This window comes from Rosa rugosa, chromosome 1 (assembly GCF_958449725.1).
Source record: "Rosa rugosa chromosome 1, drRosRugo1.1, whole genome shotgun sequence".
NCBI lineage: Eukaryota > Viridiplantae > Streptophyta > Magnoliopsida > Rosales > Rosaceae > Rosa > Rosa rugosa.
This window is the reverse complement of record NC_084820.1, coordinates 27209548-27233805: the sequence shown is the minus strand read 5'-3', so window position 1 is coordinate 27233805 and position 24258 is coordinate 27209548. Positions and strand designations below refer to the sequence as shown.

General features: G+C 40.0%; 2 protein-coding genes and 2 long non-coding RNA genes across 4 annotated transcripts; 2 read left to right on the top strand and 2 right to left on the bottom strand.

Annotated features, from left to right (window-relative positions):
- The first annotated feature begins 1838 nt into the window (after window positions 1-1838).
- LOC133728533 (uncharacterized) lies at window positions 1839-2599 on the top strand. The gene is made up of 2 exons (XR_009855898.1): window positions 1839-2196; window positions 2231-2599. It is a non-coding gene; the product is annotated as an uncharacterized LOC133728533 (long non-coding RNA).
- Window positions 2600-2701: 102 nt separating this feature from the next.
- LOC133728528 (uncharacterized) lies at window positions 2702-3672 on the bottom strand. The gene is made up of 2 exons (XR_009855894.1): window positions 3257-3672; window positions 2702-3072 (listed from the first exon to the last, which is right to left on the bottom strand). It is a non-coding gene; the product is annotated as an uncharacterized LOC133728528 (long non-coding RNA).
- A 14823-nt stretch (window positions 3673-18495) lies between these two features.
- LOC133735351 (glutathione S-transferase T3-like) lies at window positions 18496-20399 on the top strand. The gene is made up of 2 exons (XM_062162771.1): window positions 18496-18903; window positions 19335-20399. Exons 1-2 carry the CDS (start codon window positions 18565-18567, stop codon window positions 20343-20345), a joined length of 1350 nt encoding a protein of 449 aa, XP_062018755.1. The 5' UTR covers window positions 18496-18564; the 3' UTR covers window positions 20346-20399.
- Window positions 20400-21300: 901 nt separating this feature from the next.
- Window positions 21301-24210, bottom strand: LOC133724476 (G-type lectin S-receptor-like serine/threonine-protein kinase LECRK1). The gene has a single exon (XM_062151228.1). The coding sequence runs from the start codon at window positions 24019-24021 to the stop codon at window positions 21556-21558; it is 2466 nt and encodes an 821-aa protein (XP_062007212.1). The 5' UTR covers window positions 24022-24210; the 3' UTR covers window positions 21301-21555.
- Window positions 24211-24258: the final 48 nt, after the last annotated feature.

Genomic DNA, 24258 nt, shown 5'->3' with positions numbered 1-24258 from the left:
TTTTATTTCATGTGGTTGGGCCGAAAATGCTGCTGGACCTCTTACAGGTCCAGTTTTCCAGTTTTGCTTCTGTAGAAAATTGGACTGATTGTTTGAAGGCCTTCCACTCAAAAAAAGCTCTGGCACTCTTCATAAGAAATGATCCTTGGGCTGTCTATAATGGATATACAGAGTTTCAGCTCATTTCAAGTTCATTTGGTCAGTGTGCCGCCCCTCCTTCCTTGTTTAGCTCGGTTTCTCCTAGCCGAAGTAGGAAAATGTGCTAAAGTTGACTTTTCATGTTTCCATGCTTCCATGCTTTCATAGTAGGCTTTATTTAGCCTCTAAATATATATTTCGAGCTTGTCGACAATATATAGCTTGAGCCACTGATATTGGCTCAATTTCTCCAAGACGTGCCTTGTCAGGCCAAAATGTTCATTTTGGGTCCAAACACATATAACTTTTAGTTTTCTGCAGGTATCTCAACACTTTCTTCCCAGCTACCCAATGTTCATGGCCTGGATTAGACTGGAATCTCAATAAAATCCCTACTGCAAAAGACAAGTCTGGCCTAGTGCAGACTTGTGCATACATGAGACTTCCTACAAGTCTAGCATAAGGCTTTGACTCCATAATTTCTTTCTCAACATCACTATTAGGACTCTGCTTCTTGGTTAACTTATCACCTTTGGACATGGGAACTTCTCCAGCTGCACACTTTTCCATACCAAATCTCTTTAAAACTTTGGTAATATAATTCTGTTGAGACAAACCAAGTAGTCTCTGTGCTCTATCTCTTTTAATCTCAATACCTAGTACATAGGATGCTTCTCCTAAGTCTTTCATGTCAAAATTATTTGACAGAAAGCTCTTAGTGTCTTTAAGCAGTTTAATGTTACTGCTAGCCAAAAGTATATCATCCACATAGAGAACTAGGAAAATAAAATTGTTCCCAACTGTCTTCAAGTAAACACACTCATCAACAAGATTCTCTGTAAATCCAAAAGTAGAAATCACAGAATCAAATTTCTTGTACCATTGTCTAGAAGCTTGTTTAAGGCCATAAATTGATTTTCTTAACCTGCATACTAAGTTTTCACTTCCAGCTTGCACAAAACCTTCTGGCTGCCTCATATAAATCACTTCATCTAGTTCACCATTCAAGAAGGCTGTTTTAACATCCATTTGGTGCAGCTCCATATCAAAATGAGCCACTAAAGCCATGATTATCCTAAACGAGTCTTTTGTAGAAACTGGAGAAAAAGTCTCAGTAAAATCAATGCCCTCCTTCTGTGTAAAACCCTTGGCAACTAATCTTGCTTTATGTCTCTCTACATTGCCATTTGCATCTCTTTTGGTTTTGAAAACCCATTTACAACCTATAGGTTTCTGATTAGGGTCAGGTTCAACTAATTCCCAAACTGCATTTTGGCTCATGGAATCAATTTCTGCTTCCATTGCTAGCTGCCATTGGTGAGATTCATTACTTTCAATAGCCTGGTTAACTGTAGTTGGATCATTGCCCTCTGCACAGTCCATTTCAATTTCTGCTTCTTGCAGATAAACAATGTAGTCACTATCTTCCCCCCCCATAAGTTGGTTTTCTTGCTCTCTGTGATCTTCTAGGCTGAGGGTTGACAAGGACTTGATCAGTTACAGGGTCAGTTACTTGACCAGTGACAGTTACTTGGGTAGTTACTTGACCAGTGACATGGTCAGTTACTTGTCCAGCGACAGTTACTTGGTCAGTGACTTGACCAGTAACAGGTACTTGACCAGTTACATGGTCAGTTACATGACCAGGTACAGTCAATGTTTTAAAACGCTGAAGGCGTACCCGAGGCGTTTTCGGGAGAGCCTTGCAGCCTTGAGGCATAAGGCGCATAAGGCGTAAGCCTTACGTATAAATCACATATATTCATGTAATTTCTACTCTTATACATACCACATTATGATTCAACCAAAAGAACATTACTAATTGTCATTCACTCACAATAAATGAAGTACTAGAAGCATATGATTCAACAAAATTACCAACATAAAATGAAATCAAGGATTTAAAGTTCAAACACCAAAGATCAAGAATAAATGAGAACTATAGTTAGAAGTTCAGGAGTTTCTTAGGCTTATGCTTCTCAAGTATGAGATTGGTCAATTAATGTTGTAATGCACTTAACTTATTCAGAAACAAAGTTCAGTCATTCTCAATTCTAGGTAAAAGTACAACAATTGTGATTCTCAATTCTAGGTAAAAGTACAACAATTGTGAAATTTAACAACTTCAAATTGATGTGCGAGTTTCTAACTTAAAGCGGGAACCAACAGAGATAGAATACAAAACTAACTTTCTCTCCAAGAAGCAAATCATACCTATTTTATGGTGGCAGTATCCTGAATACACCCCCAGACCAATTAGCAGTTTCTCAAATCTTAAAACTACTAGTAACTTTCTTTCAGGCTAACTCATGGAACAATGAATTGCCGCATTTCTTATTTCTACAAGTTTAGATAGCTCTACAAGCCTAATGTTGATAAAGAAATGTAAACTAGATAAGTGTGTGATCCTAATTCCTTCCTTTTATCAACTGAATAGAGGGTTAAGGCCTTCCTGCCAGACTTGCATTAACAAAATCTATCCAGACGTGCAAAAACTAAAGACTAACCCAAGGAAAAGCCTGTTGCTTCCCTAGTATTACTGTTGTAATGCAGTAAACATAAATTCAAAAACAAAGCTCAATGTGATCAATTCGAGGTAAAACAATACACATTAGAGTCTATGTAAAACAATAAACACATTACAGTGCAGTAAACTTCAGCAACTTCAAACAAGATGCATGTAAATCTGTAACAGGGAATTGACCAATGGAGATTGAAAACAAGACTAACTATCTAGTACAAAAAGTCAAGAAGGAAAGCTAACCTATTCAATGTTGGCAGTTGCCAATGCGGAATCCCTGCGAACAGGGCGTGTCAGCTTGTTGACATAAGAGGAGTTCCACTCCCCTCCATCCGCAGCATACTAATCTCTGACATTAACACCACAGTATAATCAAACCCCTTCTCCCTCATTTTCCAATGGGATCACAAAATCTGCAAAATTGACAGTAACCCACAAACAAGAATATCTAAAAGATCAAAATCTGCAAAATTGAGTAATTGACAGTAACCCACAAACTATTGCAACCAAATTAATGGGGTTGCTGGACATATATGATTGTCTAGACAAGAACAACTCAAACCCAAGTAAATATAGACGGGAAATCGGGAATCATACCTTCAGAAGTTCAAATGGCATGTTGCGAATCCAAGTATCCAACTCCAATACCTTCAAATAGCCTGTTGCGAATCGACCTCCAATCAAGCTCAAATTGACTGCTGCGCAGAGAGGGGCAGAGGGCTGAAATCGGGCTGAAATCGAACTCCTAACTCGAACTCTGGGTTAGGGATCGAATCGCTACCTTTTGGAACAGAGAGGGGCAGAGGGCTGAAATCGAATTTGGGGTAGCAGTCGCGACCTGGAAGCCTTTAAACCCATTCTGTTTCAAAACGACGTCACTTCGCATTTTTTCTGCGCGTACGCCTTTCACGCCTTGGAGGACGCCTTTCACGCCTTTCGCGCCTTGGAGAACGCCTCACCAGCGTCGTCGCCTAGCCCCTGAAACACACTCATTTTCAGGCCAGAAAATCGCTTTTTGCGCCTCAGGAGGCGCGCTTTTTAATTCATTGGGTACAGTTACTTGGTCAGTTACATGGTCAGTGACATGACCAGTTACATGACCGGTTACTTGATCAGGGACAGTTACGTGGTCAGTTACTCGACCAGTGACTCGATCAGTTACATCTTGTTCTAAAGGCAATACAACACTTATATTCTCATCCGACACAATTTCCTCAAAATCTGAGGTTAATTAATCCTCAAGGTTTGTATTGTGAACTTTTTCACTTAGAAACTTTACTTGATCTGTTTCAAAAATTCTAGGTGAATGATGAGCAGAATATAATTTATAGCCTTTAGATTTATCTGGATAACCTATAAAATAGCAACTAACTGTCTTAGGATCAAGTTTATTCAAGCTTGGATTATAAATCCTAGCTTCTGCATGACATCCCCAAACATGGCAGTGATGAAGACTAGGTTTTCTGCCACACCAAAGCTCAAAAGCAGTATTTTCTATGGCTTTGCTAGGTGTTCTGTTGCAAATATAATTTGCAGTTTTTAAAGCCTCACCCCACAGAAATTTAGGCAAACCTGTTGTACACATCATACATCTAACCATGTTCAAAAGAGTCCTATTCTTTCTCTCTGCAACACCATTCTGTTGTGGGTTATAGGGTGTTGTATATTGAGCTTTAATTCCACTGTCTTGCAAAAACAAGGCAAATGGACCCTTTTGTTGGCCGGATTCAGTGTACTTGCCATAGAACTCACCCCCTCTATCTGATCTTACTGTTTTGATTTTCTTTTCTAGTTGATTTTCTACCTCAGACTTAAAGATTTGAAAAGCTTTCAATGCTTGTGCCTTTTCTGAAAGTAGATAAACATAACTGTATCTAGAAAAATCATCAATGAATGTGATAAAATACACATTCCCACAGATAGTTTGATGCCTAAATGGTCCACATATATCAGTGTGTATGAGTTCTAATAAATTTTGGCTTCTATATGCAGTCTTCTTTCTAGTATTAGTTATTTTTCCCTTAAAGCATTCAACACAGTCTGTTAGATCAGAAAAATCAAGTTCATTTAGGATGTTGTTTTTCACCAAAATTTTCAGTCTCTCTTTTGAAACATGGCCGAGTCTTCTATGCCATAAAAATGCAGACTTTTCATTTAGTTTGGTTCTTTTAACACCTGTTAAAGTGCTAGTACTGTTGGTGTTATTTTCAACAAGTAAAATTTCTTGTTGAGCCATTGACCAATTTAACTGTAAATAATCATTCATAATAACACAAGAACCAATTTGAACAGAATTTTTAGAAATAAGAATTCCATTACTATCCATAACAAATCTACAACCAGATTTTACTAAAAGAGAAACTGAAACCAAATTCCTTCTCATGGAAGGTACATAAAAAACATTGTCCAGAACTAATAATTTTCCTAAACCTAAATCGAGCTTTAAGGTTCCAATAGCCTTGACTGCCACTCTCATGCCATTGCCTACACACAGGTTCACTTCATCACCTTTTGGGATTCTCCTCCTTATGAATCCCTGCAAAGAATTAATAATATGAAAAGGTGAGCCTGAATCTATCCACCAAGACTGTGGTTCAACATTTATAAGATTAATTTCTAAGGAAAAAACTGTATTAGAAAAAATCTTACCCTTTTTGGCTAACCAGTTCTTATAGCCAGTGCAGTCTTTTTTCATGTGTCCTACTCTTTTGCAAAAGTAGCACTTGAACCTGAATGGCCTGTTTTCCTTGGCCACTGCAGCTGTTGAACTCTTAGTTATGGCTTTGGTAGGCTTGAGCTTATTCTGGGGCTTTTTCCTTTTAGGCTTCTCAATGAGGTTAATGGTTGTAGCATGTTCCTTTTCTTCCTTGATCCTAGATTCCTCATCCACACAGATGGATATAAGTTCATCTAGAGTCCAGTTTCCCTTTTGAGAGTTGTAACTGGTCCTAAGATGACTAAAACTGTTAGGCAAGGAATGTAGTGCATAATGCACTACCTGCTCATCCCTAACCCCCATCAAGAGTTCTCTGAGTCTGCCATTTATATTGATCATCTTCATAATATGCTCTCTGACTCCCCTTGAACCCATGTACTTCAAATCATGAAACTCCTTGGTTAGCCTAGCTGCTTCTGCTTTTTCACTTTCTTTAAACTTAGCACCTATGAGTTCCAGAAAATCTGATGCTAGCTCAGGCTCTTCTATACTTCCCCTGACAGTCTTAGACATAGATGTTCTGATGAGGTTCTTAGCCATTCTATTGGATCTATGCCACTTCTTGTAAAGGTCAGTATCTTTCTTGGTGCTCTTTTCATTTAACTCTTCAGGCTTATCCTCAGTAAAGCAGTAGTCTATGTTCTCATGCATTCCCATATAATTTTCCATAGAGTCTAGCCAAGCTCTATAGTTGGTTCCAGTTAACATCAAGACACTGTTCAAGTTCATGTAAGAGTTACCTAAGGAGCAAAACAAAAATTCGAGTGAGTTCTCAGTTTGTAAAGAAAATATGTTCAAGTTTTCTGTGTTTTATTTAGCTTTAAGTAACCAAAACAAGAACATACAGAAAACCTAAACAATCATACTTGCATTTATGTCAGTCCATAACAAAAAACAATATTAAGCATCACTTTTGAGCAGAAACTTAATATCCTGGAGTTCTTTATCAATATGCCATGTTCAATGAAAACAAGTTATCCAAAGAAATTTATCCACATCTTTAGACAGAAGAAAAATTTCTAAGTATCCGAATTTATTTTCATCAAGCATGCATACTGCTGTTTTGTATTCTAAAACCACACTTGACCACTTCTTTGGAAGATAAAATTGAAGCATAGTTTTAAAACACAAAACACAATTTCAGTTTTGTTACTTGATCAGGTACATGATCAGTTACTTGGTCAGTGACTTGACCAGTTACATGTACTTGATTAGGTACATGATCAGTGACCTGGTCAGTGACTTGACCAGTTACATGTACTCGATCAGTTACATGGTCAGGTACCTGATCAGTGTTTTCTGCCAACATCAATGAAAAATGCTTTGTGCATCATAATCACTTATGCCAACAGAAAACCACAAAAATCATGAGCTCTTTTACTTTACATTCTATCCAGATTCATCCTTGTAAGAAAATTAAACTCTTGTATCTGTCAACTTTAACAATGTGTAAACAATTTCTGGGAGATTCTTCATATAATTTTACACAATCACAGATACAATACCATATTATCAATCAATTCAACATGCACATTCTAGCATAACCAAAATTGGTTCGATTCCAAGAACCCACAGAACAATCAAGAAATTGTAAATTTCATCCGGTCACCATCTACTCTAGCCTAACGCAAGCCAGGAATGCAACTAGGGTTCTTGAGCACAATCAAAAACTCAATTGTCATGCTATGAATCAAAATCAATTTCACAGAAAAACCTGTTTTTGCTTTTTCCCCAATTTGCTGCTAAAAAATCATAGCGGAAGCGTGAATTTTATAATTAACCAGATGCAGCAGTCGACTTAAGTAACTTACCTTGATCAGGTACCTGACCAGTTACTTGGTCAGTTACTTACTTGGTCAGGTACCGGATCAGTTACATGACCAGTGACTTGGTCAGTAACCTAATCAGTTACTTGACCCGTAAAGCAAAAACCCTTAAAAAAAAAAAATTTATGTTTGTTTTGCAAAACCCTAAAACGATTTTTCATATTTGTGAGCCTATGCTCTGATACCAATTGTAAAACCATAATTACATGCTCACAACATATGCACAACAATCATAAAAGGATTAAGGCTTACCTTCATCAATAACAGACATGGATTCCATCTTATGCAACTGCTTAACTCGATCACTGAATGTGGTCTTCTGTTACTTACCAACTTGCTTCTCAATGGACAGAACTTATGCAATAGTCGTGGTAGTAATCAGGGACCAATTCATCTGTATATATATGAGACTTAAACCTCAAGAAGCTTCCCATTAAAGCATTCCTTGTCGGTTTAGGTTTCACGGTTAGATTCCTAATGTATCACAACTTGTAGCCTTTCTTGTAGACTAAGCAATGGATTACTATCCTTAATGAATTGATACACTACTTCATTAAGTCACTAGTATTGATTCACTGTTTGTATCCATGTTAAACTAGGATTGATATTAAGCTAATCATCAATTACTTTATGATGATATGTGTTATGTCCATATTTGATCTTACATTTGATACTACATTACTGCTTCCGCTTTCGTTCAGGTCTTTACTTGATGAGCTAACAGTTTCATCATGATCTGGTACATAAAAGTGACTAATTTTCTCCTGAATGACGTGGAGATCGATGAATCTTTCTCACCTAAAGGAAATGCATGTGAGACACCTAGCATTCTTGTTTGAGAGTTAGACCTTATTTTGTGGTGGAGTATGTGCAATATGTTAATGTTTCATTCTCCAGGATAGTAAAACATGAAAACCACGTTGCACTATATCTTATGCCTTGGGTTGAACTTTTTACTCGCTATAAATGATAAGACGGCACTTAGAGCCAAACAGATTTAATCTGATGATCTTGGGGTGAAATGTGGAAGCTATCTGTGTTTTGGGCCTACGGCTAATCAGGGAATGTGTCGAGTAGAATTGAGTGAATCTTCATTTTACTGTTTCAGCTCCTTTGATAACTAGTTGGGAACTGCAAATTATATGTCCCATGCTGTAATGCAAGTTGTGTCTGATGTTTAAAAGGCTTCAAATCCAAATTAGATTGCTAGAAAATAGGCAGATTCCTGTATATAGGATTTGTAATCTATTCAGTGGTAACCTTCAGTACTCTTCAAGTATCTGGTGTGTAATCTATGCGCCACTTGTTCCATTTGATACATTGTCAGGCTTCTGAAATCTGGAATGCGTCTTCTTATATCTTATATCTAGTATCAGTTAAGTCACTTAAGTGATATGTATCTATATTTAATTAGTAGGATGAAATAGATGAACATATGCAAACTGATGTTGAAGATTGCCATATGAGTACTAATGCAGATGCAAAACACTATATTAGTCTTCTCCCCATTCTTTTTTCACTTTCATGACATCTGAAATCTGCTGACGGATTCATAGAACCTTATCCCCCCCCCCAAAAAAAAAATGATCGTCGGATGCAGGTTGCATATTTGCAATGGTGGAAGTTTGTGCAGGCTAGGGAGAGATGTGAGTGCTTATATATATTCAGCAGCATAGGAGAGTCAAAGAACAAATTGCCAACAGATTGGTTTCTGCAGCTGCATGGTAGCTCCTTACTTGCGTTGTTACTAATGGCATGGCTTATCAGTCTGATATTGCTTCTCTGGTCCTGCATTCAGTCAATTTGTTTGTTATGCAAGTCTAGCTTGGAAGTGCTACAGTCTCACTGCATCATTTAAAGAGGGAAAAAAAAAAATCCCTCAAATGGTACCTTAAACTACCCTAGTGTTACCTGAACTAATTTCCATTACCTATTTTGGCACCTCTGTCCACTTTTCCGTAACCTATTTGTGAACCTCTATGCAAGACTCATCTGATGGAATCTGAAGTGGTTGACTTTTAATCCTTACTTCATGCTTGCGCCACCACCCCCTCGTTAACTAGGTTTGCAGACTTAAACAAAGGGTGTCCACCTGACTATTATCATTTAGAAGATCCAAAAGTAAAATGTATATGTTTATCATCGAATTTGGAACTTGTTGAAGGAAAATCAAGTTTAGTGTGCCTTATCAAACTAGGAATGAGAATAGGAGAGAAGGTTCTAGATTTCCCAATCCTACACGGATTGGTATTCCTTGTATTATTAGAACTAGTACTTTGTAATCCCTATATATTGGGCTCCTATTCTCAATAATAATACACACAATTCTCTCTACATTCTCTCTCGAATCTATTTTACTTAAACACGTTATCAGGACGAGTTCTAACCACAAAGCAAAAACCAAAAACCCAAAAACTCCAAAATCTGCCGCAGCACCTAGCCCTTGCTAGCCAAGCCTTGCAGCCCTCTCGGCCCTGCATTCTCCTGCATCACCGCAGCCCCTGCAGCCCCCTCGGACCACCGCACGCCACCGCTGCCCATGCAGCCTTTCCGATCATCCAACCGGCCACCGAAACCGGACTTGCAACTGCCATATTTTCGGCCCAGTTTTCTGCAACTTTCAGCAGAAACTACAACCTCCTACTGCCATCATCACCGAGTCCTCCATCAATCAACAACAGTTCAAGCTTCCATAAGTTCAAGATTTCAAGAATCAAGGTTTCAAGCTTCAATTAACCAAGTAAGTTTTTATAATTAAAGTTCCCGCTTTCCGAATTTAAATTCCTCCTTCTTTTTCTTCGGGGACTTGCAACCTCCCTTCTTCTACATCCCACCTTTCTTATAACGTGGGTTCGATCATTGAAAAGCGGAATTGTGGGGATTCACGCAATTAACGAACTAAGAGCGTTCGTAAGACTTCGGACTAAGAGCGTCCGTAAGCATCGAATTTTGACCATATAAACATCATTGTTTCGGTCTAATCCAATTATTCTTGGAAATCGATTTCTTGGTAGCATAGCTCGAAAATCTTATTATTAGTTGTCGTGGAAGTTTTAAACTCCGAAACTAATATATTTCTTCTTCTTATTTCAGGATGTCGAAGCCAAAGCTTGACTTTCCTATACTTGACTCAACTGGCTTGGAATATCATAGTTGGGTCACGGATGTTGAGAACCACCTCACTCAAAAGGGATCCTACCCGTAATTCAAGCAATCCCGACCTCATATTTGAGCGTACGGCTACAAATAATGCCACCGCTCTCATCTTATTGAGACGCCACATGGATAAATCACTCCGATTGGAGTACATGGCAATCAAGGATGCTAGGGAATTATGGGTTGCGCTAGAAGAGCGTTTTGGTAATGTTCAGGATACCCTCCTCCCCGACTTGAAAGTTCGATGGGGCAATCTACGATTCGCCGATTTCAAGTCTGTAGCTGAATATAATTCAGAAGGTCTACGCCTCAAAACCATGTTGGGGTTCTGTGGACAACCTGTCACAGAGCAAGAACTAATTGAGAAAACTCTCTCCACCTTCCCCGTCTCAGCTATTTTGCTATCAAAGCAATATCGAACCGAATTCAATACTGGACGGATCACGAGGTTTCATCAGCTAATTAATGTCATGTCTGTAGCTGAAAAACATGATAATATCCTCGTGAGGAATTATAATTCAAGGCCTATAGGAACTAAGAGCGTTCAAGAGGCGAATTATAATCATGCACCCAAAGGAGGGCGCAAGGAGCGGAACCCTAAATTTAAGGGACACAACAGACGTTTTAGTCCATATAACCGCCCCACAAAGGAAGGAAACCGCCAAAATGGAGCGGGAGCACGTGGCAACAAAGGCCAACGTGGGAGAGGGGGACACAAGGCCGCCGGCCATAGAGGTGGCGCCATTGTCCATCAAGGACGTCAATCTCGTCCTCATACACAAGATACATCTCAATTTAAGGGAGGAAATCGTAATGATGCATGCCATAGATGTGGATCTATTGAACATTGGTTCAAGCAATGCAATGCAAGCAAACAATTAGCTGCACATTACAAGGCATATAGAGACTTCAAAGAGCATGAAGCCCATTTGGCCGAAGAAGAAGAAGAAGATGGTTATGATGCCAACGTCAATCTCACCATAGCGGACTTCAAATCTGACAAAGAATTGCACAAGGATGCTGCAGATTTTGATTAGTTTAGTCCTTATTTTTATTTCCAAGAATTATGTAATGGCAATATGCCTTAGTCAATAAAGGACATTTTGTATTAATTCTATCTTATGTGGCGCATCCAATTAAATATGATGTCTAGGAAAGTAATTAAGATTAGTGGTACTTAAGAGAGCTTTGCTCCACCGACATCTTTCTCTACTTCCCTGGTCATATTTAATTGGAGTTACCAAACGGATAGAGTGACTACGATTTGTCTACGATTTGATTTTTATGTTGGATTAGATTTTGGTCACGAAACTTTGATGTAATCATTGGCTATTATTAATAAAGTATCGATTTATTTTAATTCAATGTCTTGGACATATTTTAATTTCGAACTTTATTATTTTTCAGTATGTTTCCCGGAGAGCTAGAATGCCTCGTGGATAGTGCAACTACACATACCATCCTTCGAAATAGGCAACTATTTCTATGGATGACGCCATCTCGATCTTCCGTGACTACGATGGCTGGATCATCTCAATTAATTTATGGTAGAGGTCCAGCCCAATTTATGCTGCCAAATGGCACAATTTTAAATGTCACCGAAGCTCTTTACGCTCCTAGGGCAGGAAGAACCCTATTGAGTTTTAAAGATATAAGAGCCAATGGTTTTCATGCGGAAACGCAATGTGAGAATGGACAAGAGTTCCTTTGCATTACCTCTAATGACTACGGATATAAAAGAGTCTTAGAGAAACTTATGTGTCGATCTAGTGGGTTGTATGCAACCACTATTCGAGTAATTGAATCCAATCATGTTATGAGAGATGATTTATAGGATTCGGACACATATAGGCTTTGGCACGACCGTTTGGGACACCCAGGTCGTGACATGATGATCCGTATACTAAAGACTTCACACGGACATCCCTTTTTCCGAACGAAAGGAAGTAAAACTCGAAATTTGGATCAAGGAGGAGCACCTGCGCCTCATGGCGCCTTCCCCCTTCAAGTCCGGCCACCACTAGCCGGCGCCGCCATCCCCCTGCAGCTCAAGGGTGGCTTTGACGCCACCTCTGCTCCCCTGACTCCAATTTCTACTTCTAAAGTCAATTGTGACTTCATGGCTCAACCAAAATCCTCATTGGTTATTTCTAAAGCCCATTATTCGTTCTACAAAGCCTGCTCTTTAGCAAAACTAGGATCGAGACCATCCTATGCACAGGACACTAAAGAAAATATACCATTCTTGCAAAGAATTCAAGGTGATATTTGTGGACCTATTCAACCACCTTGCGGACCATTTCGATATTTTATGGTGTTGGTTGATGCATCGACACGCTGGTCACATGTCATGCTATTGTCCACTAGGAACGCTGCATTTGCTAAACTCCTAGCACAAATTATTAAGTTAAGGGCTCACCACCCTGATCATCCTATTAAGTCTATAAGGTTAGACAATGTTGGGGAGTTTACATCAAAAACTTTTGATGATTATTGCATGTCCATTGGGATTGAAGTTGAACATCCAGTTCCTCATGTTCACACCCAAAATGGTCTCGCAGAAACCGCCATTAAACGACTACAAATGGTCGCTAGGGCATTGGTAATGCGCACCAATCTCCCTATTTCTGCTTGGGGCTATGCAATATTGCATGCAGCCGTGCTTATTCGTCTGAGGCCCACTGCCACTCAACCCTTTTCTGCGTCCCAGATGGTGACTGGGTATGAGCCTGATGTCTCACACTTACGCATATTTGGGTGTGCAGTTTATGTGCCAATTGCGCCGCCACAGTGCACCAAAATGGGTCCTCAACGACGATTAGGTGTCTACGTTGGATATGATTCTCCAACAATTATCCGCTACATAGAACCCTTGACAGGCGATCTCTTTACCGCAAGATTTGCGGATTGTCACTTTGATGAGACAGTCTTCCCGTCGTTAGGGGGAGATAAGAACATCAATGTTCAACAGGAACGACAGGAATTGTCGTGGTCTGTCCCCACTCTGTCTCATCTTGATCCCCGAACCGCACAGTCCGAAATTGAAGTGCGGAGAATTCTCGATCTTCAGAACGTAGCAGAATCGATGCCTGATGCGTTTTCTGATATCGCTAAAGTGACGAGATCACACATACCTGCTGCAAACGTGCCTGCAAGGATTGATGTCCCTAAAACTAGAGGACATGACGCCAACTCAAAAGTATATGAGCATGGCGCCAACGTCCCATCTCACAGTGATGGTGACGTTTTGGCTAGGCCCACGGCTCCTGCCAGGAAGCGCGGGAGGCCCATAGGTTCGATGGATTCTCGCCCAAGAAAGAAAGCGAGTTTGGCACAGAATAATCCATTAATCATCGATGTGAATAATCCATCTCATGAGAATATTTCGGATTATGGTTATGTCCAAGAGACATCATTGGGGGACGCTCCAATGTCAGAACCAACTCCAGAGAATAGAGAGATCTCCATAAATTACACTAGTGTACATGAGATGATGGATAGAAATTCTATGACGATTGATGATGCATTTGCATATCATATTGCAAAAGGAATTATAGAATATGATGATATCGAACCTCGCTCTGTTGAAGAATGTCAACGAAGAGCAGATTGGCCTAAATGGAAAGATGCGATCCAGGTTGAATTGGATTCACTAACAAAGAGACATGTATTTGGGCCTGTAACGCAGACACCCCAAGTGTAAAACCTGTTGGCCATAAATGGGTCTTTGTTAGAAAGCGTAATGAGAAAAATGAGGTGGTAAGATATAAAGCCCGCCTTGTGGCGCAAGGTTTCTCACAATGCCCTGGAATCGACTACGAGGAGACATATTCTCCCGTAATGGACGTTATAACGTTCCGCTACCTTGTCAGTTTGGTAGTTTCCGAAAAACTTGACATGCAGCTTATGGATGTGGTTACTGCATATCTCTATGGGGATCTAGATTCAGAGATATACATGAAGGTTCCAGATGGACTTCAATTACCCAAATCAAGTGGCTCTAAACCACGGAGCGCGTTTTCAATAAGATTAAAACGCTCACTATATTGATTAAAGCAATCCGGACGGATGTGGTATAACCGTCTAAGTGACTACTTGATTGGGAAGGGATATGTTAATAACGAAATATGCCCATGCGTGTTCATTAAAAGAACAAGTTCCGGATTTGCAATCGTAGCAGTTTATGTCGATGACATGAATCTAATTGGAACTCTAGATGAGTTAAAGGAGACTGCTACATATTTAAAATCCGAATTTGAGATGAAAGATCTTGGGAAAACACGGTTTTGTCTCGGTTTAGAACTCGAGCACCGTAGTGATGGGATTTTGATCCATCAGTCTGCATATACTCAGAAAATCCTAAGGCGCTTTAATGAAGATAAAGCAAAGCCTGTGAGTACTCCCATGATCGGCCGTAGTCTTGAGCCCGGAAAAGATCCGTTTCGTCCAAGGGATGAGGACGAAGAACCATTAGAGGCCGAAGTGCCCTATTTAAGTGCAATAGGCGCATTATTGTACTTAGCTCAATGCACAAGACCGGATATCTCATTCGCAGTGAACTTGTTAGCTCGACATAGCTCTGCGCCAACACGCCGCCATTGGATTGGTGTAAAGACCATCTTTCGATACCTAAGAGGTACGATTGATATGGGCCTATTTTATCCCTACAGAGAGAAGATGAATGACGAAAGAATGGGATCGGACCCCATTAGGCATGGAGCCACCGTCCACCATGCCAAAGTGGCCGGCCATGCTGCCGCCAACGCCGCCACCACCACCAAGGGTGGCCAGCCTCACTCTATCCCCCTCCATCAAAACGACAGTGATGTTTTGATGGGATTTGCTGATGCAGGGTACCTCTCTGACCCTCACAAAGGTCGCTCCCAAACGGGTTATGTCTTTACCATGGGAAGCACTGCGATATCTTGGAGGTCTACAAAACAGACCCTTGTTGCTACTTCCTCAAATCATGCAGAGATTATTGCTCTACATGAAGCCGTACGTGAATGTATATGGCTAAGGTCTATAATTAGGCATATACAAGGAAATTGTGGTTTGAAGTCTACCACGGATGAACCTACATGCATTTATGAGGATAATGCAGCTTGTATTGAGCAAATGAAGTTAGGTTTCATCAAGGGCGACAACACCAAGCATATATCGCCTAAGTTCTTTTATAATCAGCAACAACAATCACTTCTAAAGATTGAAGTGAATCAAATCCGATCAGAGGATAATGTAGCGGACTTATTCACTAAGTCGTTACCTAAATCCACCTTCGAGAAACATGTGAAGAGCATCGGATTGAGAAAGTTATCCGAACTCCCACGATTGTAGCAATCAGGGGGAGATATCGACATCAGGGGGAGTTATGATGTCTACATGTTCGATCTCGAAGAGTGAAGGACGTGTTGTGCTCTTTTTGTCCTTCGACCAGGGTTATTTTTATCCCACAGGGTTTTTGTTACCTGGCAAGGTTTTTAACGAGGCAACGGATGAGGTGTCACCACCAAGTTTGAGCGGCACAAGGGGGAGTGTTGAAGGAAAATCAAGTTTAGTGTGCCTTATCAAACTAGGAATAGGAATAGGAGAGAAGGTTCTAGATTTCCCAATCCTACACGGATTGGTATTCCTTGTATGATAATATGACAATATGGTATTCCAACAGTGTCTGGACACTCAGGTGACTGACAATATGATACCCGAACTTACAAAGTTATCAAAATGATACCCAGACTCAATTTTTCGTATCAACGTCGTACCTGCTGTCAATTTCCGTCACGTTTCCGTCAATTTTGACACGTGCGTAGCGCGTGACTCGTTAAATGAGGCTAAAAAGTCCGATTTGCCCTCAATTTCTTTTTCTTTATTTTATTATTATTATTATTATTATTATTATTATTATTATTATTATTATTATTAATTTATTTATTTATTTATTTATTTATTTATTATTATTATTTTTTTTTTGAAAGGAAAAATGAAACGCTGTTGTCGGGGATCAAATCCGGGTCTTTAAGGTAACCAGTTTTGAATTCGAGGAGGATCCATTTCTTCGAAGAGCACTTCTCTCAACTCCAGTGATTTGTCTTCTACCCACCCACTTCTTCAATTTCGGTTAATTATGCTAGTAGAAGTGATCAAAGCTATGGGAAATGACCAAAATAGACTAAATCACCGACGTGCACAGTAGCCACACACGGTGGCCGAACCTGCAACACACGGTGGCCAAACCTGCAAAAAATCCCAATTTCTCCAAATCTCAACCAAACTGAAATTCAAGTGCAGAAGCATGTAGAGCTCGACAAGTAGACCGATTTTGATATCTCAATTGAAATCGAAGGTCGCCGGAAAAGGAAGAAAACTCACCGTGAAATCCCTACACCATCTCTCCTTCGATTCTCACTCATGCTTCGTTGTTGGGACAATCCGACACCACAAGGACGTCCACGACGTCAAGAGGAAGCTACGGCCACCTGTTGAAGGTCTCGAAACGGCCTGAATCTGGAAAGCTCGCCGGAAATCCATGAAGCTTCTCCCCTTCGATTCTCCTTCCTCACTTCACGACTTGACAAACGAGGTCGGTAGCCGCCTCACCATTCCCTAAAAGACCCGAAGCTGGCGTCATGGGTTCAAAAAAGATAACCTCTTTCCCCTCCTCGCCGCAGTTCAACCTCGACTTGCCGGAACTCATGTTCGTCCCTGGCCCAGTTCCAGTCTTCTCAGCCCCAGTTTTGGGCGTCCGAGACCAACCCGACCACCGCTGCGGCAACCCGATCTACCGCTGCAGCAACCCAACCCGATCCACACTCTCAGTCAGCGAGTCGACAAAGAAAACGCAAAAAACCTCTCCCCACCGATTGGGATTTTTTTTTTTTTTTGAGAATCACCGATTGGTATCTTTGGTTAATAAACAAAGTAAAAAAAAATTCAGTTTTTATTTTTAATTTTGAATTTATTCATTTAGGATTTAATAGAGGGGAAAAGACTTTTTTGCCCTCAAAATTGACGGAAACATGACGGAAATTGACAGCAGGTACGACGTTGATACGAAAAATTGAGTCTGGGTATCATTTTGATAACTTTGTAAGTTTGGGTATCATATTGTCAGTCACCTGAGTGTCCAGACACTGTTGGTGCAAAAAACCCTTATTAGAACTAGTACTTTGTAATCCCTATATATAGGGCTCCTATTCTCAATAATAATACACAGAATTCTCTCTACATTCTCTCTCGAATCTATTTTACTTAAACAGAACTCATATTTTCTTTTCTTGGAGCATATTTGCTTTCTACTTTCAGTGATGTCTTGTGAATAAAAGGCTACTCCAGATTTACATATCACTTTATTCTTAATTTGATAATATGCTATATTGTGAACAGAGAACAATAGAAATGCTGCTGTCGTACACAGCATAGTAGCTGCAAAAGAAAAGTTTACTGATTGCTAGAACATAATATATGAATGACATATTCTTGTGTTTTGTTGCACTAGAACACTAAGAGCAAGTCCACCGGTGCTATTTTGCCCGGGCACCAGCTCAGCTTTCATTGATTTTGACTGGGTATAATCAAAATCAGGCTTCCACCGGTCCAATTATGACTGGGCAAACTTTGGCTTGGCATGACCCAGGTCAAATTAATGGGCAAGCCCATGACTAAACTCTTGCCCGGAGGCAACTGGCTGCCAGCTGAAGAAAGAGAGGAACGTGGGTGACGTCATTGGCTGACACACCTTATCAAACGCGTTGCAAGCCCAGAGTGGAGGACACGGCTCAATAGAAACGCGCCATGTGGCCAAGCATCAGACTGAAATGCATTTTTGTCGCGTAGCGACAGTGAGTGGGCTCAGGGGACAGGTGGCATCGAGCCGTTGGTTTGTTCAGAAAATTTGAAACCAACGGTCCTTTAATCTGGGCCGTTGGTTTCAATTAATGTTTACAATCCGACGGTGGAATTAATATGTATATATATGAATGATGCTGTTCAGAATCCAACGGTAAAAAACAACGGTAGTTTTTAATATGTATATACATTAATTGTAACGGTAAGAAACGGTAAGAAAAAAAATTGTTAAAAAATTCTATAAATTTCCCTATAAATACCTAGCATTTTCTTGACATCTCACACCAAAAAAATTAGAGTTCATAGTTACACATTCCTCCTCTTCATATAGCTCTCACCATTCAATTTTTTCATTATCCAATATGGCCGAACAAATGGGAAACACACGTCCAGTGCCCGGACAAGAGGGAGATCAAAGTGAAGATACCCAAGATAAAAGGAGATGGACGGATGAGGAAGATGTTCAATTGTGCAAGTCTTGGAAAGTTGTAAGCCAAGATCCGGCTGTGGGCACAAATCAGAAAAAAAACGACTTATGGTTGCGCGTGAAGCGACACTTTGACGCAAATTGGCCCAAGAGCCGAACAACCCAATCTTTGCAGGGAAGGTGGAAAATTTTGAAGGTTGAACTCTTTGAGTGGCATTGTGCATTAAGGCAAGCGAAAAATTGGTACAAGAGCGGTTCGAATGCGGTTGATGAGGTATGTTTTTGTTGATAAATCATTTAATTTGTTGATACATTATAGTAAAATATTACATGATAATCATTATTTATAATATCATTTTAATTGTAGTAATTGCTTTTTGTTACAATTAAGAATTCATAGTTGATAAATAATGATGTAATTACAACGATGTTTATATTTGTACTTATTGATTTTTGTTGTAAAACGGTAAAAATACATTCTTATTAAAATTATGACCTTTATATTTTTTGATAAATCATTTAATTTGTTGATACATTATAGTAAAATATGTCTTGATAAATAATGTAATAATTATAATATCGTTTTAATTGTAGTAATTGTTTTTCTTTATAATTAAAATAATTAGTTGATAAATAATGATGTAATTACAACGATGTTTATATTTGTACTAATTGCATTTTTTATTACTTTTTTTAATTACGTAGCAAGATGAAGCACAAAAATTGTGGCATAACGGGATGAAGAAAAAAGGGAAGATCAAAAGATACCTGTTTCAGAGTTTTGATAGTTACGCTGTTGTGGAGGGCTTTGCACAATTTAAAGACTTCCCTAGCCATACATCCGGAGGAACATCAAATGTAGGAAGTCAACATACGCACACACAACCAATTGCTGAAAATTCCCCCATCAACTTGGACATGGATGTAGATGAGGTAATTGCAGGTGAAACTGCAGGTCCTAATGTGAGGCCTCAAGGAAGGAAGGTTGCGAAAGAAGCAATCCGGAAAGCCAAAAAGGCAGCGAAAGAAGGAAGTCCTTACTCAAGCAGTCTCGAGAGTATAGCGAACAACCAAATAGAGGCAACGAAGGGCAAGAAAAAACTCGATGACGAATTCACTCGAAGTCTCCAAGAGGAAGAGAAAAGAGCATGTATCCTCTTGCAAATCGAAATGCGAAAAGAGCAACTCCTATTTCAAGAAAGGCAAGATCGAATTAAAGAGATGGAAGAGCGTATTAAAGAGAGGGAAGAGCGTATTATGGAGATTGATACAAGTAAAATGACGCCAAATAAAAAGCGTTATTGGTCAAGAAAACAAAAGAAGATAACGGAGAAAGAAGATCTTGATGAGCAGCCGCCACCTTCTATGGGTGGATACTATCCGCAACCCAATTTTGGTGGTGCATTCCCACAACCAAATTTTGGTGGTGCATACCCACAACCTCCTTACCCCGGTGCATACCCACAACCACCTTACCCCGATGCATTCCCACAACCTCCCTTAACCGGTGGATTCCCACCACCTCCCTTCACCGGTGGATTCCCACAACCCCCTTACCCTGGTGGATACTATCCGCAACCACCTTACCCCGGGAGATATCCTACACAACCACAATTTTCACCTTTCTCTACGGGTGAGTCCACCAACCCTAATGATGAGCCTTCAAACACAAATTACCTTTCTAGAGAGGATGAGGATTATGATTTGAATAATTAGGTTATTATGCATGTTTGTTATTGTATTGTACTTTTTCCTAGTTTTTCATTTATGTAAGCGACAATTTAATGAAATAAAAGTTGTATTTGGAAATTCCACGTATTAAAGCACACACCTTATATTCAAATAAATAGCACATAATAAACATAATACGATGACAAATTTAGATCACATTGACATAAAAAACATAGACATTGGCCAAACTAAAATGACACCAACTTTCCAAAACATAATACCAACCAACTTTCCAAAATATTTTTGAAAAAAGTAAATTGCATAATTATCCATAAATATTCATTATTATCATTAAATATATTTTATTTTAAAAAAAAATTTTCTAAATAAACCGGATGAACAGTAAAAAAAAAAACAATAAAAATGAACAGTGAAACCCCACGGGTGAACAGTGGATTTAATGAACAGTACTGTGAACAGTGAGAAAGTGAACAGTGTTGACCGGGCAAGAAAAACAACGGGTGCAAACCCATGTCCAGTGGCAGTGAATAGTAGCTTGACTGGTCGAATTCTTGACTTCTCGACTTTGCCTTTTCTTGACTACGGGTGGACTTGCTCTAAGATGATGAGGCCTAAGTTCACGTGGCTGAATTTCGGCCTCTCAAGGTAGTCTCCAGCAGAAACAGGTGCAGGTGATTATGTTGAGGCTATTGGATCCCAATTGGACATGGCAACCGATGTTCTTCAGCTTGAAAGATATTGTGGAAAGGTAAGAGCATGCTAAATTTAGTTATTATAGCTAAGAAATCTGCCTATATAAGAAAAGCAAACTAGTTCTCTTTTATTCTCTCACTTCTTCACTTGCATTCTGGGATTGAATAGTCTGTCAAATTTCTATGATGTGCTAACCCTATTGAAATTTGTTTGAATTGCACCCCTGAATTTCTTATATAATCTGGTTCCGAAGTCAAGGATAGCCAAGAGTACAAGACAATTAAAGGGTGTTTAGATATACTTAAAATACTTGCAACATGGATAGATACGATCTCTCTTAGCTTAACACATTTAGTAAGATCACCACTACCATCAAGCATCAATACAATGAACCATACTAGAGAGAACTCTATTTGATATTTCATTCTATTTATTTTTCCCATACTAGCACCATGCCGTGTGCCAATAGCATTCTGGTAGCTTATACTTTAACAGACTGCAAATAAGCAGAGGAGCATTTCCCCACACTGCTAGTGGTTTATCACATAGAAGCAGTGGTTGGACAGGGAGGGATAGATATATCAGTAATGCCTTGTAACATCAATACTACAGACTTCATTGATGGACGCAGAGCTGGTTCATCTTGTATACACCATAATCCCACCGTAACCATATTCTCCAAGCTCTTCTTTTTCACTTCTTCGCCACCCACAATAAGCTTATGCAGCTCTCTACTGACAAAGCACTTATAAACCCAAGTAGAAAGAACCATCTCCTCTGCTCTAACACTGATGTCCAAGTTCCTCCTGCAACACACAAGTTCAAGAAGCACTATACCAAAACTGTAGATATCTGCCTTCACTGAGATTGGAGTGTTCTTTTGCCATTCCGGTGCCAAATACCCTCTTGTCCCTCTTATCCCTGTGAAGGTCCTTGTTTGATCCGGCATTAGCAGTTTTGCAAGTCCAAAATCAGCTATTTTTGCATTCCAAAAATCATCCATCAGAATGTTTTGAGGCTTTATGTCGCAATGAATGATAGGGGACTTGCACTCTTCATGTAGATAGAGGAGACCTCTTGCGACATCAACTGCAATTCTCACTCTTTCATCCCAAGCTGGAAGCAATTCTGCCTTGAAAAGAAGATCTGCAAGGGAGCCATTGCTCATATATTCATAGACCAGGAGCCTTTTCGAGTCCTCAGCAGAGTAACCCAGCAATCGAACTAAGTTCTTGTGATGAGTTCTTCCAATTGCTTGCATCTCCGCTCGAAACTCCCGCTCACCTTCTTCCACCAACTTCTCTAGTCTTTTCACTGCAATGAGTTTTTTCCCTCTATTTAGAGCCCCTTTGTAAACTGCTCCAAAGGAGCCCTTCCCCAATTCTTGCTTGAAACCATTTGTAGCCCTTTTCAGCTCGTTGTATGAAAAAACTCTCATAGTGAGTTCCTCATCAGCCAGCTCCAGATTCCCATTAACCTCTGTCAGCCTTTTGTACCTCAGAACTCGAATTTTGAAAATGTAAAATCCAGATATTGCAAGCGCAACACATGAGAAGAGGATGAGACCTAAGGTTAAAACAAGAATTTGCACAATGACTTTCTTGCTTCTGATAACAACCGTAGTGGGATTCTTTGGAAATGGTTCTTTAGTTTCAGTTCCATTATTCTTGCTTTCAGGACTTGTTGTTAACATGCTTACCTTGAAGAAAGCTGTGTTGGATTTCTGCAGATCTCTTCTCACATATCTGAGTGGTGGATTCTGTTTCTTACAATTTGTCTGCTCGAACAGAGCTGCTCCGCAATTGCAGTCCTCTAGACAAGACCTCTTGCATTCTTCCATGGTCATTGTGGCTTCAAAGTCAGGAGTATCTACCCAGGCCATATTTTCCATGGTGAGTATGTCATAAAAGGTTTTGTTCTCTTTCCCGCCGGCTGCACACACTGGTTCTGAATAGTTTCTCAAGCAACCCATAGTCCTGCGGTTGAGGTCAGCGTAATCTGATCCAGGAAGGCAAAGACAGTCTGGTTGGCCATCATTGAGTGTGCAATAGCTGTTAAGGCCACACACGCCATTAACATCGCAAGGATCATCTGGTTTGTACCACATAATAACAGGTGCTTGGAGTTTGCCTTTGTCAGGATCCATCTGATGAGAATACACCCGTAAAACTCCGTTCACACTAACAGTTGCCCGATATACACTGTTAATGGCTAGATCATCATTACCACTACCCCTACTGATGATGCCAATATCCCTACTGATGACCCTGTAAACTTCCGAGCTGGTGGTGTTGATTAGAGCAAGACCGCCATCTGTACTGTTAAGATGGAGGTTAAGCGTCAAGTTCCTCCAAGTATCTGTAGCATAGTAGGCATCTATCGGAGAGTTTTCAGAGTTTGCTGGGTAGAGAACAAGGTTTCCGTCAGCCTGCATGTTGAGATGAAAATTTCCTGTTGAGTGGTCAGCATCGGACAAACTGGAGACTAATTGACCCCCAGCCGGCAGAGTCTGACCACCCAGGATAGTATCAGTAGGATGATTGAAACTCTCCCAGATCATTTCATCGTTTTCGTCGTAAAGAACGAAGTTTCCAGAATCAAGCATGGAGGCAGAGGAAACAGAACCGTTTGTTGCACTTGCGATGACTACTTTTTTATGACCTTGGTCACTCGTTAGAACAAGCTTGCCATCAGTGGCTAACTGCAGCTGCACTGTATTATTTGGTGAGGGCAGCAGTGGGGGATCATCACGGTTTGCTGTCCATACAGTTGTGTTTCCATCTACTCCCACCAACCAAATTCCAACAGCAAAACCATTTCCTTGCTGATAAAAGCCGAATTCGAACTGGCCAGAGGCAGAAGGCCATGAGCTGGGGCGAGTTTCTGGAAAGAGTGAAGATCCCAGGCCTATGTGGCTAGAATCGTTGTTTTGTTGAGCTCCTTCACATAGAGAATATAGTGAGAAGAGAAGGATAGCAATGCCAACGGAAGCCATAATCCTATGCATGCTTGGATTATTTTCAGAACTCTCTCCTTACTCTCATCAATGTGTGAGCAAAAGGATTAATATAAGTTTTAATGCAGTGTGTAGACTTATCTATTGACGGAAAATACCCAACTGAACAAGCCACTCATCCCAAACCAGGAAAGGAGAAGAAAAATTCCTAGTCTTCTATTTCATTATTGAGCATATCAGCGTGCTTGACTTGCAAGGTAACTTTAAAATTCATTAAAATTCCAAGGT